This window comes from Vombatus ursinus, unplaced genomic scaffold (genome assembly GCF_900497805.2).
Source record: "Vombatus ursinus unplaced genomic scaffold, bare-nosed wombat genome assembly UNPS02014821.1, whole genome shotgun sequence".
Classification (NCBI taxonomy): domain Eukaryota; kingdom Metazoa; phylum Chordata; class Mammalia; order Diprotodontia; family Vombatidae; genus Vombatus; species Vombatus ursinus.
Genome location: NW_020954599.1, coordinates 33,854,295 through 33,872,407, shown reverse-complemented (window position 1 = coordinate 33,872,407; position 18,113 = coordinate 33,854,295). Strand labels below are relative to the sequence as shown.

Below are 18,113 nucleotides of genomic sequence, written 5' to 3'. Positions count from 1 at the left end.
TAGTCAGGTTATTTAAAAACTGATCTCAAAGTTCAAAATAAGCTTTTATCTGTTATTATTTGGGGATATATGTATGTGCATATTAAGTCCTTTGAGAACACAATTGTTATTGTTTCAAAAAGGGATAGACCTAATATAACACATAGTATATATAGAAACACATTCTGCTTAAATACCCAAAGGTGAATATAAGATGCATGTGCTTACAAGTTAGCTCCCATTGATCAGAACAAGTTGAAACTTAACAAAATCTGTTTATCAATGATCTGAACTCACACATTTTTGTGCATATGAGTCTTTTCAGAAATTAAGGTGACAAGCAGCAATCTCTTATTTGTCATATCAATGATATGAAAAAATCTCAGGATCATGAAGTCTTTCTTTAGTATTAAAACATATTTGAAGTAACGTACTTGAAATGAATTAAGGAAAATAACAAGGAGATGTAAGTTAACGTCCTCATAGAGTCAGCATGATCCAGTGCAGCAAAGCACAGACTGTCATCTCCTATTTTACTCCATCTATTATATTGACCTACTTTGTGAATTTGGGCAGTTTCACTCCATTTATACTATTCTTTCTCTTTTGCCTCAATTTTTCCCATAGCCTAAAACAAATGAAGGGTCAGAATTTTTTTTAAATGAAACAACTTTGTTAAAACATGCTATGTTGATTAAAATGCATTTTACTATATTAACTCAAGATGCATTCCCCCCCAGAAAAATAAAAGCTAAGAAACCATTTAAGCCTTATTCAACAATATTCAGTATTTCTAATACAGATATTATAACTACTCTAAATTCTTCCATCCTGTTAAGGGTCATTTGTTTAAATAAAGGCATATTCCCTCTTTTTTCAAAATTCAGAATGAAAAAAAGATTATTTTTAAACTCCTCAAGTCTACCTTCTTTCCCTCAAGAATACCCCTCTAGAAAGACAAGTTTTAAAAATGCATTTATATATCATAAAATTTATATAGACTGCTCTTTTTTCCCCAAAACTAATTATTTCATTAGTGTAAGAAGTTCCAGGTGAGGAAATTCCTTCTTCCAGTGTAGACTGGTAACCATTCTGCAATTTACAGTCTCTGAGAGTAGGCCATAGTATTGCAAGGTTAGGAGACTGGCCCAAAGTCTCCCAGCTATTTGTCTCAGTAGTGGGACATGAACTCAAGTCTTCTACATGTCTGTAGCCAGTTCTCCATCTACAATATCACGTTGCCACTCTTTACTCATCCTCTTCTTCCTCTCTCCCAGTCCCCCAGCTACGTATTTGTCAATGATGCACTGGAAAAAGGGATCACTCATTGGTTTAAATTTCTATCTGCAGATGGACTAATTGACTGTATGGACCCTGACTGCTGCTTACAAAGTTCCTGCCAGAATCAGCCCTATTGTCGTGGACTCCCGGATCCGCAAGATATCATTAGCCAAAGCCTACAGTCACCATCTCAGCAAGCTGCTAAGTCTTTTTATGATCGAATTAGTTTCCTTACAGGGCCGGACAGTACTCATGTTATACCTGGGGAAAGTCCTTTCAATAAAAGGTTAATTAATGTTTTGTCTTTAAGATATAAAATGATGTTCCTGTTTGTGTCTGTAGTGGCTGATCTGCATGGCATGGGAAATGCTGATGACTGCACCCTTGACGAATGTGATATTTCCCCCAATCCCCAAGTTTCCTTTCTTTCCATTCTAACCATCTCCAACATTTGTGACTTAGCACATGCACTTTGCCAAGTTCTGTACCTGGGACCTAACAGGACATTCCATTAAGGAGTCAATAAATCTTCATTTAACTAGTTGATTCAGGTTAGCACAGTTGGAAGTGTATCAGAAGAAGCCATGAAAAGAGCTCAAAAGGAAAGAAAGAAAGAAATGCATCTTTTTTTTTTTTAAACTGAGCTCACTAAATAAAATAAATTATGAATTAATGTAATGGAACTGCTAACTGCATGGTGGTATGATTACATAAGCTATTTGACTGGTGTTTTACAGAGCAGTAATGACCTGAAAATAAACCCATAAGTGAAAGCAGGTGTCTCGTGTCTCACTGAGCAAAGGAAGATGATTTACACTGGAACTCCTGGGTCTGCAGAAATTTAACAGCATTAGTGCAGTTAGGCACAGCAGTTGATTAAAAGTTGTTACACAAATGTTCCTTATTGCCCCTTTAAATCTTGCACTCCTTGGTCCCCGCAGATTTCCAGATTGCCTCAGAATTAATTGGAAAGTATACTTTTCTTAATGCAAGTACCAGACATATGACTTATAAAAGAAAAGCATAGAGTTTATAATTTTTAAGAATTCATCACTAAATTATTGGTCTTGATCTCTCTCCAAAGAACAGACCGCAACAAATTAAAACACAGGGTAAACAGGAAGGTACTTAGAGAATGTAAATTACATGGAGTTAAAAGAGGGCATTGGCTTGGGAGTGTTTCAGCTCTGATTTTGTGAATAGCAATTGATTGCATGTGGTAGTGTTTTTCTGTCCTTAAGTTACATTACCTATAAATCACAGTAATGTTGGCCTGAGAAAACAAATGCTCGTTCTAATTCTTTTATTTTTCCCACAGTCTTGCATCTGTCATTAGAGGCCAAGTACTAACTGCGGATGGGACGCCCCTTATTGGAGTTAACGTCTCATTTTTTCATTACCCAGAGTATGGATACACTATTACTCGCCAGGATGGAATGTAAGTTGGTGCTACCACACATCTATGTTTACATTACTTGCTTATTTAGAAGAAAGGCTTGTGACGATTGGAATGATTTTCATTATTAGTGCTTTAAAGTAGAAATGAGTTTTTGAGACTTTAGAGAACTGTGTAAGAAAACATGTTGAAAAGATTTACTGTTAGATACTTTTTGATGTTGATTACTTCTTTTTTTTTTTTCTTTAGAGCTGCTTAATGCAAGGAAGAAAGAGGATATAATGTGTGATGGTAGAATTCAAGGTCAGGAAAATTCATTAAGTTTGTTTCTTTTTAGGTTTGACTTGGTGGCAAATGGCGGTGCATCTCTCACTCTGGTATTTGAACGGTCACCGTTCCTCACTCAGTATCACACTGTGTGGATTCCCTGGAATGTCTTTTATGTGATGGATACCCTGGTCATGAAGAAAGAAGAGAATGACATTCCCAGCTGTGATCTGAGTGGATTTGTGAGGCCAAATCCTATCATTGTGTCATCACCTTTATCCACCTTTTTCAGATCTTCTCCTGAAGACAGTCCCATTATTCCTGAGACACAGGCAAGATATAACTTAAAAATAAACCATCTTCTAACAATGTGCCTTTCAAAAAGACTTAAAAGAGTTTGCAGATTTCTAGCAAAGTCATAAAAATGCTTTAAGAATGTGATATTAAAAATGACGGGTTAAAAATTCGAAGGGCTATATAGGGTTTGGTTTGTTTCGTAACATTACGGCACTCTATATAATGATACTCCTAAAGAGAATGGCTTTTTGCTCTATTTATGTAAGCACATACTGTTTAATTACCAACCATTTCACAATTAATATAAGGGGGGAAACTGTCTTGACCAAGATTGTTCTTGAAACAAAAACATGATCCTTTGTTCTTAAAAAAAAAATCCAATACCTGATGTTTCTTCTTAACTTGAAATAATTAATCAGTCATACTCTGTATAGCAAGTAATGATGGTATTTTTAAGGATAGAGTATGTTATTTGTTTTTTAACTAGGCCTTATGCTGCTTGGAAGATGCATTTATTATTTTTCCCTTCCATATGTTTTCCACTAAAAAAAAATACTTTTAGTTCTTGAGGGCAGGGAACTGAACACAATAAAAATTGGCTTTATTCATAAATGGTAAATATAAGGAATTTGTGGTTTTCAGAGCAAAACAGAACTCTGAAACCCTTTTGCAAATACGTATCTGCTTAAGCCAGGATAACTTAAGTGTTGGCCAACATCACAGAGAAAGGTAGCTAAGGAAACATAGATCAGAAGAGACAATATTGAATAATCAGGCCTGTTTTAGTCTTCTTAATTCAATAAACCTTCCCCATTCTAGAGTAGATATGAATCTCTACTGGTCCTAGAATAAATCCAGTCTACGGGAAGGGTGAGATAACATCTATTCCACACAATAGACGAATTCCTGAAAGCCAGACCATGGGTTAATTCAATTCAGCAATTTGACAAGCATTTTTAAGTACCTACTATGTGCCCAGCAATATGCTATGGGCAGGGGACAAAAAAAAAGTGTGTCTGTGCTTAAATAGCTTTCATTCTAAAGAGGGAAAATAACATGTACAGCAGAGAGATTCTAGAGTGGTTTGCCATTTCTTTCTCCATATCATTGTACAGATGAGGAAACTGAGGCAAACAGGGTTAAGTGGCTCACCCGGGATCATACAGCTGGTAAGTGCTGAAGCTGGATTTGAACTTAGGTCTTCTTGACTCCAGGCCCAGCCCTACCCAAATTCAAATCCAACTCCAATGGTTACTCCAAGTTCAGTTTCCTTATGTTTAAAATGAAAGAGTTTTACTAAATCTGTGAATTTTCTCTGGTCCTTCATTTCCCATTTCTGGGAAATGAGTGGGTTGAAAATGATAATCCTTAAGATCTTCCACATCCCAAACTCTGGAATTCTTCAGATTAAAGGAAGGAAACAACGTATTAATTATCTACGATGTGCCAGGCACTGTGCTTCTTTGTTGTTAACTGTTTAGTTGTGTCCAACTCTTCGTGACCCCATTTGGGGTTTTCCTGGCAAAGATACTAGAGTGGTTTGCCATTTCCTTCTCCAGCTCACTTTACAGATGAGGCAAATAGAGTGAAGTGACTTGCCCAGGGTCACACAGCTAGTAAATGTCTGAGGTCACATCTGAACTCAGGTCTTCCTGACTCCAAGCCCAGAGCTTTATCCACTGCACCTAAGAGCTTTACAGATATTTCATTTGATCTTCACAGTAACCCTGGGAGATAAGTAAGTGATATCATTATTGCCATTTTACAGTAAAGTTAGACCAGAAGTTAAGTGACTTGTCCAAGATCAGACTAATAAGTGTGTGAGACCAGATTTGAACTCAAGACCAGGGCAACCCTGGCTGCCTCTAAAAGTACGTGGGGAGCAAAGGGAACCAAAAAACAGACATCAAAAGGAAAAGTCAGATTCTGAAAAAGGAGGCAAATTTTAAGACGCAGAAGGAGAAATGTGAAGAAAGGCAATCATGTAGAAATGATGGTAGAAAAAAGGCTGAACGACAGACCATAAACTAATTTGAATCCTAAAGTACGTGTAAGTTCTTTCCTAAAGTGGTTTTACCATTTTGATTTCCAGAGTGTTTCTTTCAGTTTGAGGTTCAAACATAGTGATTTCTCTAGGATGCTTTGATCATGTGGGAAAACACTGAGAGTTGAGCACGTGTCAAACAGTTCTCAAACTTTTTGGTTTTAGGATCTATTTAGTCTCAAAAATTATTGAAGATCCGAAAGAGTTTTTGTTTATGTGGGTTATGTCTAATAATATTTATAGTATTAGAAATTAAAACTGAAAAATTTCTGAAATATGTATTTGAATTTTATTTTAAATTAATATGTATTAATAACTAAAGTGATTAAAATGATTAAAATTAATAATATACTGAATTTTAATATTTAAGCAGGCTGTTTAGAAATAATAATCTCATTATGTTAGTATACATATTTTTATGAAAAATAACTATATTTTCCCAAAAAAAGGTGAGAAGAGATATATTTTTGCTCATCTATTTACTGTCTGGCTTTATAGAAGATAGCTGGATTTTTATAATGCTTCTGCATTCAGTCTTTAGTGATATATTATTTTGGTTGAAGTATATGAATATGTGGCTTCACACATATATGTAGTTGGAAAAGGGAGGAGCATTTTATAAGTAAAAGAGATCTTAGTGTTATGAAAATAGTTTTGACCTCACAGCCCCTTTAGAGTCTGCAGACCACACTTTGAGGACTGCTGCTAAAAAGCAGTCAATCATCATTTTAACTCTCTTCAGCTCTCCTGAAGACTTTAATGTCATCCTGAGAAGCATTATGGACTTGAACAATCTATTGCATTCTCTTAATGAATCATTAAGCTTTCTAATTTATTCACACATATTATGGTTGGTTAGAAAAATCTCAGATGAGAATCAACCACCTTTGACGTTTAATAGCTGCGTGGCCTCCTCGCATCAAGCTCTCTGAGCCTCAGTTTTCTTTTCCAACCTTAACTTCTTCAGAATCATATCCTCATCGATGGAAAATTGAAAACAGAGTCCGATGTGTTGACCCACTAGGGCTTCCTTAAGGAAGGTATTAGACTGCTAAAGAATTTTGCTGGTTACAGGGCCTGTCCACAGACTACAATTCCCCATCAGGAGTATGTCCTTTCAAGGACTTGTTCATAAATGATCAAAACAGTGTGAGAAAAGACATCTGGGGTACATATATTGAGCTCAGTATGAGTCAGTCGTGTGATACGGAAGCTAGGAAAACTAAAGCAGTTTTAGGCTATATTGAAATGGCATGCCGTTCTGAACTACAGAGATGAAAGTCTCACGGGACCCTGCCTTATCCAAACTACACAGAAAGTACTGGGTTCGGTTCTGGATGCCACACTTCCAGAACACCACCAATAAACTGAAGAGGATTCAACAGAGGACGACTAAGGTGGCAAAGGCATCAGCAACATGAGAATAGATTGAAGAAATTGGGGATGTTTAGCCCGGAAAAGAGAAGACTGGGGCCAAGAGTCCTAAGAGCTGTCTTTCAAGTATTTGAAGAGATATCGCATGGAAGAGGGATCAGACTCATCCTACTTTGTCCCCTAACAAAGAATGAGAACAAATGGGTAGAAATTGCAAAGAGGAGGATTTAACTTGATATATGGGGAAAGCTAGGTGGTGCAGTGGGTAGAATGCCAGGCCTGCAGTCAGGAAGACTCATCTTCTTGAGTTCAAATCTGGCCTCAGATACTTCCCAGCTATGTGACCCTGGGCAAGTTACTTCACTTTGTTTGCCTCAGTTTCCTCATCTGTAAAATGAGCTGGAAAAGGAAATGACAAACCACTCCAGTATCTTTTGCCAAGAAAACTCGAAATGGGGTCGTGAAGAATCAGACACAACTGAACAACAACAACAAAGGTGATTAGAGTTTCCTAATGGGCCTGCACCAGGAGGCAGCAAGTTCCCTCTTGCCAGAAGTTTTCATTCTAAAGGTTAGATTAAAAATAACTCAAGAGAATTCTTTTTTCAGATATGGTTAGACTAGATGAACTGCAAGGTCCCTTCCAATTCTGAAAATGTTGTGATTCTAGGATAATCTAACAATTTTTGATCAGGTAGCTAATGAAGGCCAAATCATAGGTTTGTTTTACAAAGTAGTCCAATCAACTTGTTTCTCTTCTTTAACTACTAGACCTCGTATCCTTGATCTCAGTCAATCAGATCATATATCTTTTGGTCCTTTCCAGAGGTGCCTTTGAATCAAGCAACCAACACTCTACTCTTTTTTAAAAAAGAATATAAATTTTAATGTATGTATTTTCTTTTTATATCACCTATTTCCAGAGGTGTGCTGGTAAATGTTTTACAACCAGCTTTACCCCCAAAAATGTATTAATGATATACTTTTAAGTTTAATATGCATTATTGACATTTTCTCCATCACTTTCTTAAGTCTAAACAATCAACAAAACACCAAATCAGGCAGTTTCTAAGGGGTAAATGCTCATGCTGAAAACTTAACAGTTAACTGTTACAAACCAGTACAGATGGGCCCCAGCACACCATTACTGTTTTCTCAATGTATCCCTCCCCTTCCCCTTCATCCCTTGTAACAGGCTTTTTAAGAGGGAAAAATGATTCAGCAAAGCTAACCAACACACATCAGCAAAGTCTAGTATTGTATGCAGCATTCCACACCCAGAGTCTCCCACCTCTAAAGAAATTGAAGTGGTCTCTTCTCATATCATTTCTATAGGATCGAATTTATTAACATTAATTTTACAGCATTTAATTTTGATTTTTTTTACTGTTCTTTCCATTTACACTGTCAGTGCCCATTATGCATGATGTTTTTTCTAGTGTTACTTTACTTCATATCAATTCATGTGTCTTCCCAAGAATCTCTATAATCACTGTATCTATCACTTTTTACAGCACAATAATATCCCTTTTATCTATATACCACATTTTGTTTAGCCATTCCCTTGCTGATGGGCATCCACCCTGCTTCCAGTTCTTAGCAGCTGTCAAAGTGATCTTTCTAAAGTACAGATCTGACCATGCCACGTTCCTTTTCAGTAAACGCCAGCACCTCCTTATTGCCCCTAGGATGAAACAGAAAATTCTCTGGCTTTTAAAGTCCTTCACACCCTGCCTCTTTCCTATGCATTCCTAGTCTTTTTAACACTGTACATCCCTTTACATTCTCAACAATCCAGCAACACTGGTCTTTTTGGTATTCTTCTCACACAACACTCCGTCTCCCACGCAGGGCATTTTCACATTTTCCATATGCCTGGTATGCCCCGCCTCCCCTCAACCTTCTAGCTTCCCTGGCTTGCTTCTAGACTTACCTCAAATCCTACCTTCTGCAAGAGACCTTTCCCAGTTCCATCTCTGCCCCACTCCAGCCCTAAATGCTAGTAGCACCTTCCCTCTGGGATTATTTCTCATTTGCACCGTATCTTGTACATAAATAGTTGTTAACACATTGTTTCCTCTATTAAGATTGTGAGCTCACTGTGAACAGGGACCATGCTATAAATATTTGGGTATGGAAGGGAATTTTTTTTTTTGGTGAGGCAATTGGGGTTAAGTGACTTGCCTAGAGTCACACAGCTAGTAAGTGTTGTGTCTGAGGCGGATTTGAACTCAGGTCCTCCTGACTCCAGGGCCGGTGCTCTATCCACTGCACCACATAGCTGCCCCTGGAGGGGAATTTTTAAAAAATCATTGGCTTTCTCAGAGTACATGCTAACTAGCAGCAGAATCTCTGGATCAAGGGCCTTCTGGTCAGTTTCTTAGCATCATTCCAAGTCGCTTTCCAGAATGATCGAGCCAGTTCACTGCTCTGTCAGCAGTACAGCAGAGGACCTGTCTATCACGGCCCCTCCAACATTGCCTATTCCCATTTTTGTTATCTTTGCCGGTTTGTTGAGTGTGAGGTGAAACCTCAGAGTTAGGGGATTCTCTCTTGGTTCTATCAGCATCAGATGTGACTCTGAACTAGGAGACAGGTAAAGGGCAGCAGATAAAAGACGGTGGAAGAATCTGTATTATTTATGAGTATTACTAGAATAACAAATCAATGAACAACTTTTCCTGATATGCTTTTGGAATACTTTAGATTATGGATATTGTAACAGAATGGAAATTGTTCATATTAATTACCAAATAAATATGACCAATATTGAACAGTAGAAGAAGCATTGATTCTGGAGTCAGAAAACCTGGGTCCAATCCTATTTCCTATACTACCAATAGATATGACCTTGGGCAAGTCACTCAACCTGCTTCACCTCAATTTCCTCCAGTGCAAATGATGGAGTTGGAAAACAGGGCCTCTATTGTCATTTCCAATTCTAAATTTATGATCCTAAGACCCATTAAAATCTCTGCTTCATGTCTGGTATGTGTATTTACTCTCTAATGCCTTGTTTTGCTGTATAATTTGGGGGATTTTTGTTTTCTGATGCAGCAAATGTATCAACTATAACTGATATTTTTTAATCTGTTTTATTGATAACTTAGGTACTTCATGAAGATACTTCAATTCCAGGAACAGACTTGAAACTCTCCTATTTGAGCTCCAGAGCAGCAGGGTACAAGTCAGTCTTGAAGATCACCATGACTCAGTCTGTTATACCATTCAATTTAATGAAAGTTCATCTGATGGTGGCAGTCGTAGGGAGACTCTTTCAAAAATGGTTCCCAGCGTCACCAAATCTTGCTTATACATTCATATGGGACAAGACTGATGCGTATAATCAGAAAGTCTATGGTTTGTCTGAAGCTGTTGGTGAGTTCCATAGATGTTGCAGCTTGTTTATTTCTTACTGCCTTCATTTAAACTTTTATTTCAAATTCATAATGATTACAGAACTAACTATAGCTCATGGAAATTCAGTGGGCATCAGTTAGAAAGGGAGATAGGCAATTTTGGAAGGACTCTCAGTTACCTGAGAAAGATATATCCTACCTGGTGCATAGCATTCTGTAGAGAAACGATAAGTGTACCATGTGAGAGAAAGGAGATGCCTCTCTTTCTTTCTTTTTTTTTTTGAAGTGAAGGTTGTGTCCCAGAGGAGCTTGGGTGAAATGTCATCTTGGAGTCATGTCCTCTCTCCCCTTATTTATCTGTATTTCTTCCCTCCATTGTACTTTCTTCTCTATTTTTCCCTGCCTAACTTCACGTATTATTTCTATGGGTTGTTTTTCTCCATTTCTCCTTCCTTTTTTTCTCCCCTGCATTTCTTCCATATGGATCAGTCGCCTACTCAGAATGACATTTAATAGTAGAAGATATACTCAGCTAGGTCTAAATCCCAAATCAGCTCAATCATTTAACCCAAACTGAACTAACAGTCACTTTACTCAAGCAGCAAATCAATTAAGTAGAAAAAGGAAAAAAAAATCAAGTCATACCAGTTGTTGAAGTGAATTGACTGGATGATATAGTCAGAGTAGCTGAACTTGGTATGTGCATTGGCATAGCCTCAGGCCCAGAGCATCAGAAACCAAGCTCAGAGTGGGAAGTATTTCGGGCATGGGGAATTTGTGTTCTGTAACTCATTTCAGGCTGAAATGTCAGTAATATTTAAGATGAAAATATCTTTCTAGGGCCTGAGTTATCCAATTCATGTAACCACATAATTGTGGATTCTTTCCTTCATTTTGTGTACAATATAAAGCTCTGATGTTTCCTCTTATTAGGGGCTAGCATGGTGTCTTACATATCACAGGAATTTAATAATTATCTGTTGGAATGATTTGAATCCTACAACGAAACCTTCATTTTTACTTTCATGCTTACCAATTTACTACTCGATTACTTACGTTCAGTTCTAATATTAACACATGAAAACAGTAATCCTGCGTGTTTCCAATAATAAGTCTTATCACTTAGCAACATCAGAAATGGAACAGCAAGAAGAATTTGGTTATCACTTATGATTTTTAGTTATAATCATTCAGTGAATTCTGAATTATCAATTCCTAGACCTCCACTTCACTTTGTATTTTGTGGATACAACCTTTGGGTGCTCTTTTAAGTCATTGAAAAATCTCAGGGGATTATGTTTTTTTTTTAATTTTAAGTGAAAATGTTTACATTTTCTGAATTATCAAAACAAATTTGTTTTTCACAAATGGCAGCCCCAGAATACAATATGAGCGCATTTCTGCCTGCACTTGGGAAGATGAAATGTGATTTGTTGTTATTGCAGTGTCTGTTGGGTATGAATATGAATCTTGTTTGGACCTAACTCTGTGGGAAAAGAGAACCGCCATTTTGCAAGGCTATGAATTGGATGCATCCAATATGGGTGGTTGGACACTAGATAAGCATCATGTGCTGGATGTTCAGAATGGTAAGATGTTTCCTATCACTAGTAAAAAAGAAAGAAAAAAATTAAGACTATTTTTAAAAAGATTTCAAATTCCTTTATCCAACAGATGAAGGGAGAAAGTAGGTCATGTTTGGGTTTTTTTTAGATTGTTGTTTTTCTCCTTGATTCCTCTCCAGGATTATTTAAAGATTTATTTGCAAATCTTAGTGTGATGGTGCTTGTTTCATTCCTTAAGGATCTGCAGTGTGTATGCATACAGAATCCTTTCAAAGTTAAAAATTAATCTCCAGATGACCAGCCCTGTAGTAATGAGCCTCTCCAAACTTAGCTCATCTGGTGTTCCTTGGTTCAGAGACTCAAAATCCATCAGTAGACACAAACTAAAAGTCATTCTACATTGGTAGGACATTTCAGACTCAGCATTCATCTGGCATAGCCTTTTGAAAACTAAAGGTCAGATCACCCTGAGACGTCATCTGGAACAGGTTGGGGTTGAATTAAATAATCTCTAAGGGCCCTTCTAACTCGAAATTGTATGATTTTATGAAAGATTAAACTTGGATCTTAATCCCAAATTTCAAGAAGTGATAGGTTAGTGTGATACTTTTATATAGCTTTATTGACACTTGGTGTTCAGTAAAAGATCAAGCAGAGATGCTTCACATGAATTCAGACATCAAGTCAAATGTGAGAACTAGACCGTAACAAAAAATATTTGCAAACTTGACAGAAAAAATTATTTGAAAAGATGAGTCAACTTTAATTCACAAGGTGAATTGATTGTGACTTTAAATTATGTCCAAGAGTTGAGCTTGACAAGTAGTGACTTTTCAAAGTGATGTGTGTCTAATTGAATAAACAAAATGATTTGTAGCCATGACACAATGGATGAGCTATGGAAATCTGAGGAGCAGAAAGAGGTAAAAATGTAGACAGTGACAGGTGCTTGGGTGAGCACCCTGAAACATGGAAATAAATATTCTAATGCTTATCCTTCCATTCTGTCGTAACAGAGGAGTGTTGAGAAGGGCCAATCTTTCAAAGTCATAGCTGAATAAATCAGGTGCAGTGAGCAGTGTGCTGACTTGTCAAAACTCTTCTGACAAACATTATAGAAATGAGCTCTTTTTGCAAAATTGGAACTCCATGATTGTTGAAAATTGTGTAACCAAAAGAAGAAAGATTTTAGGTGTTATTGATGTATTCTTTTTTGTATCCTGGTAAACTATATGTTATTATTTTGCAGCCATACTTAAGATTTTCTTTCTTAAAATTTAAATGTCAGTTTCATCCTTCTTAATTTCTTAATGTAAATAACAGCATTTAAAAATAACCCCTGTTGGTGTAATGTGACTTTTTTTTCTGCTTTCTTACTAACTTTACAATTACTCTGGGCAGGGATGAGGGAGGAGCAGAGAAGAAGGAAGAGTGTCTTAGATTCTTCATGTGTATTTTCTTAGGGTTTGATAGTATTTCCAAATCAGCAAAGACAAACAACCATTGGCTAAAGAGCTGCTTTGAAATTTGGTCTAGTCAATAAAACACACATCACTGGAAAGCATAAAGCAGTTTACCCAAATTGTTAACATGCTGAGATATGCACCCAACAATGGTAACTGACTGTCAGTAGGGTACACTGTGACTCAGTCACAGATCCTTAGCAGAGGTCAGCAGACTATGGCCTGTAAGCCAAATCCAGCCCACTGCCTGGTTTTGTATGACCTATTAGTAGTGAGCCTAATTTGGCCCTTGGGGAAGAGTTTGCTGACCTCTGATTTATAGAACACAAATACATTTAAAGAATCTAAACTTTAAAAAAAAGTTTCCAAGTATGAAGCATGTAGAATTCTGTGTTGAGATTTTTCTTTTTTTTTTTTTTTTAGAAGACTATAAACAGAATAGTCATTGCATTTTGTTTTAATAGTCACTTAAGCCTCAGTTCTCTTATCTACAAAATGGGAATAATGTTTTTTGCTCTCCTCCTCTGGGTTACTTTGAGGAAAGTACTTTACAAATCTAATAAATATGTGCTGGTAGTAGTGGTGGTAGTAATTACTACTAATAACAAAAGCTTTACTTTCATACCTTAAAACAGAATTCAATTTAAAGAGTAAGCTGGGATTCCATAGCACTTTTCCCTGTAACATTCATCCTGTGTACATATTGACTAGCTACATATACATGTAGACTTATCATCAAATATAAATTTTTAACAGAAAAAAATAAACCCTTTAGTGATGTTCAGACAAGCACTGAATATTTTTAACAGCCTGAAAAGTGTCAGAGACTAAGGTTCAAATTCCATCTTTCATCCTTACTCCCTGTGTAAGGAAGCACCTTCGTATCCACGGGCCTCAGTTTCCTCATATCTAAAATGAGGGGGCTGCCTTAGATGGTCTGAGGTCTCTTCCACATCTAGACCTATGATGTCATGTACATAAAAAAAAAAGTCAGGAAGACCTGAGTTCACAAATATAGCCTCAGGAACTTTCTGGCTGTATATCAAGTCACTTAACTTCCATTTGCCTCAATTTCCTCATCTGTAAAATGGACATAATAATAGTACCTACTTCCCAAGATTGTTGTGAGGATTAAATGAGATCATAATTGTTAAGCACTTAGCACAATGCCCAGCATGTGCTAAGTACTATGTAAGTGTTAGCTATGATTAGTACTATTATAAACCCACAAGGAAAAAAGAAATAATCTCATATGTCTGTATCAGTTATCCTAAAAAATAGTTGATCGATAGAATCATCTCTTTCCAAGGTTCATTTCGATTATTAGCCAATTATAACTTCTGTTTTATAAAATATATTTTTCACCATATACTGCTTTAATTTTAAATTAAACATTTTCCCATCCAAATCTAAGATGCAGTAGATGGTAGTTGGTGGAAGATGGGTATTATTAAAGGTATAATTTTTCAAGGGATTTCTTTTAATAAAAGGAAAAAATGAATGTGTCTGTTCTACAGGTATACTCTACAAGGGAAATGGGGAAAATCAGTTCATTTCTCAACAACCTCCAGTGGTCAGTAGTATCATGGGCAACGGACGGAGGCGCAGCATTTCATGCCCAAGCTGCAATGGTCAAGCTGATGGCAACAAGCTCCTGGCTCCGGCTGCTTTGGCTTGTGGAATTGATGGCAGCCTGTATGTAGGGGATTTCAACTACGTACGGCGGATATTCCCTTCTGGGAATGTAACTAGTGTTCTGGAACTGAGGTATGTATGTCTTTCGTATGTCTTTCCTTAATTTGGGGATGGTTGAAATGCCACATAGTATTACATTTGAATTCATTATACATTTTTGACATTTTAATACAAAAGGGAAACAGCTTAAAAAAAAAAGTTGAGTTTAAGTTACTAACCTATTTATCCAGACCTATCTTCCAAGTGTTTAAATTAGTCCCTAGGAATGTTAGGTCCTTTGTGGGGGTCAGGAAAAGCCCAGGTTTAAGTATATTCATTCTGTCAGGCCATTAACGTGGTTTACCAGGACTTTGCTGAATGGTCCCCTAACGGACCAATATAAAAATTCCTTATTGGCTCCATTGAGCAACTAGCACACTGGGGGGATATGGCTGAGTGTTTATAATCACTTTAATTTCCTTCAGAACAACCTTGTGATATAGGTTGATAGATACCGTTACCCTCATTTCACAAGTGATGAAATTGAGGAGTGAACTGTTTAAGGAAGCTTAGATGGTAGGACATGGCAGGGAGATAAGCAGGAACACCATTCTCCAGGGCTGCATTTCCAAGTGCTCTTTTAATCCACTTACTACAGAGTTACTGTCGAAACTTTTCTTGGTTAATGTAAGAGCAATAACAAAATATTATAACAGTCAAAATCAATTGTCTTACTTTACAAGTAAATTAATTTGTCGCACTCTATGAAATTCACTTCGTCTTATTTCTGTTAAATTAACAATATTCTGTTAAAAAAAAATAAAATATTTGTGTTCTACTCATTCTTTAACTTCTTTGTTGACTTTCTCTAACTGAACTTTTTTTTTTACCTTTTCTTTATCTGCTCCTCCCAAGAAATAAAGATTTTAGACATAGGTAAGCATATTATTTAAAGGTGATTTTATGTTTTCAGTGCCCATTTTACTTCTTAAGCATTCATTCTGAACTTGGTTCTTTTTTTCCAGTAGTTTATTATGAGAGGAGACCTAATATCAGAAAAAATGATTAAGCTTTTATAAAAGTAAACATTTTACTTATGTTTATTCCAGATGTTAAGTGGTAAAAGTGATGGATGCTTGTTCCTGGCCATATCTTGAAAAAGATTTATATCTGGGCTGTGTCTCTGTGAATGGCTTTTGAGTTCAGTCGTGTTTGACTCTTTGTGGCCCCATTTGAGGTTTTCATGGCAAAGATGCTACAATGATTTGCCATTTCCTTCTCTAGCTCATTTTACAGATGAGGAAACTGAGGCAAACAGGATTAAGCAACTTGCCCAGGGTTGTACAGCTAGTAAGTATCTGAGGTTGGATTTGAACTCGTGAAGAGGTCTTCCTGACTCCAGGCCAGGAGCTCCATCCACTGCACCAACTAGCTGCCCTGTGAATAGCTTAGCCGGAAATAAACAAGCCCAAATCAGGAGTAGGGGGCAAAGTGTAAGTGGGGCTAGGTGAACATAAGAAACACTTAAGGCCTTTCAGGAAAGTTCCAATTATCTTTCAACATGTTTATTTTTTTCAAACAAAACCACTGGGGCTGTCAGTGGTTGACATTCCCACCCAGCTTTATCTTGAATTACCTCTCTGCTTCCATACAGTCAATATGAAAAGGGCAGTGGAGGTTTGGGAACCAAATAACACAACAGAGTTTAGAAACATTTTCCTCCCATTGACCCAGCCACTGACTCAAAGCTGGCACAGGCAGAGGGGATGGCAGCAGCCCAATAGAGTACTATTTTGTTGTGTACGAGTAGAAGGAATGGAGAAGTGCACTTTCCACTCAAACCTGAGATTTATTTCTATTAAGATGTCAATAAACCAATGTGAAACCTCAAATGACAACACAATGCATTGTTGGGAAGGAAAGTTTTTTAAGACAGTAGGGAATCAGTAATTCTGCTGATAGGTTCTATTTGCTCACTTGTTTTTTCATTTGAGGCAAAACCATTTAACATTTTCAAACAAACTGGCCTCTTGCTGTTCCCAGAACTCAGCATTCTGTCTCGCCCTTGCCAGGCTGTCTGTCACCTCTGCCAGCAATGCTCTCCCATCTCATCTGGAATACCTAGCTTCCTTCAAAGCAGGAATTCTTGTTTTTGTCTTTCACACGTGGCAGGGAGAGGGAACAGTGTAAAAACTGCAAGACTTGTAGTCAAGAAGACCCAAGTTTGAAACCTGACTCGGGCATTTAACTAGCTGTATAATCACTGGGCCTCAATTTCCTCATCTGTAAAATGGAGACAACAAAAACACCTACCTCACAGGGTTGTTGTGAGGAGAACAGATGAAACAATGAGCGTAAAACCCTTCACACACCCTATGGCTAGCTAGTGCTAGACGTCTGTTGAAGTGAATTGACATCATCGGCAACTAATCAAAGTAATATATTTGCAAAGGAACAGGATGTGAGAAATTGATGTTTTAAGGTATTGATTTGTCCTGTAAGCTGATGACCCTTCTATTGTTTTCTGAAGACGGATGCCTTTTAAATTCCAATTTTTACAATAATACAGACAGACAAAATGATTTGAAGATTCATTTTCCTTAAATCTTTTTTTAAAATAACCCTCCATTTGGCCCCAATGATTAAATCTGTGTTCAAATAATTAGTATTACAAGAAAAGTCTCTGTATGACAAGCGTATTTCTAAGCTTAAGTTATTGACTCAGTTATGGAAGTCTTCTCAAGTACAAAGCTCAAAAAACATAAAATAATTTGGAGAGGTTTTTGGAATTTGACTTGTAGTTGATACTTTCTTAATTTGAAAAGGAGTTTGTATTTGAATTCTCAAGAAATCATATTTCCTTGAACAGTGAGATATGAGGAAGAAGGAATTATTCAAGGATTAAGGCTGAGGCAAAAGTTTCCAACCTTGTAGGCAGTCCCAAAAGCTTTTCCTACTTCCAAACCTCATTCTATACTTAGCTGAAGCAGGGGCTAAAGAAAAGATGAAGCTGCCTCACTGATGCCTAGAAAACACATCTCAAGATCCAGGCCTGAAAAAAAGATGATGGGGGGCTGGCAGTGGTGGAGGAGGGCAGGGAGATAGAGCCAGGAAATCTAGCTGGAAAAAAAAAACCTAAAATGGTAACCTTAGTTTGGATTTTCATGGTACAGTCACACAATGAAAAACATAAGATTGAAAAAAAAGACAGTGTAATGTCAAAGACATTCTTAACTCTGGCTAATCACATCAGTTACAAAAGTAAGAGAGGTGCCAAGGAGCTGCCTGGCAATTCAGGATTGCAGGTTCTCAAGATAGAGAGGTCAAGGCTAGGGAAACAGACCCAGGAAACACTGATTCACATAAAAGTCATAAAGTCCTAGCTAGGACCACAAGTATAGAGCTATAAGGGAC

The 18,113-nt window shown here is 37.1% G+C and overlaps 1 protein-coding gene across 2 annotated transcripts in view; it reads left to right on the top strand.

The window, feature by feature from the left end:
• Positions 1–18,113, top strand: part of LOC114024545 (teneurin-3) — a 440,254-nt gene that overhangs the window by 349,954 nt on the left and 72,187 nt on the right. The window contains exons 13-19 of one of the 2 annotated variants that reach the window (XM_027837579.1): positions 1,330–1,546; positions 2,579–2,698; positions 2,994–3,255; positions 9,749–10,016; positions 11,443–11,586; positions 14,543–14,792; positions 15,615–15,635. In XM_027837579.1, the coding sequence (XP_027693380.1) occupies positions 1,330–1,546; positions 2,579–2,698; positions 2,994–3,255; positions 9,749–10,016; positions 11,443–11,586; positions 14,543–14,792; positions 15,615–15,635 (1,282 nt within the window). The remainder of the gene's footprint in view (positions 1–1,329; positions 1,547–2,578; positions 2,699–2,993; positions 3,256–9,748; positions 10,017–11,442; positions 11,587–14,542; positions 14,793–15,614; positions 15,636–18,113) is intronic. The other variant, XM_027837581.1, reaches the window with a different exon arrangement.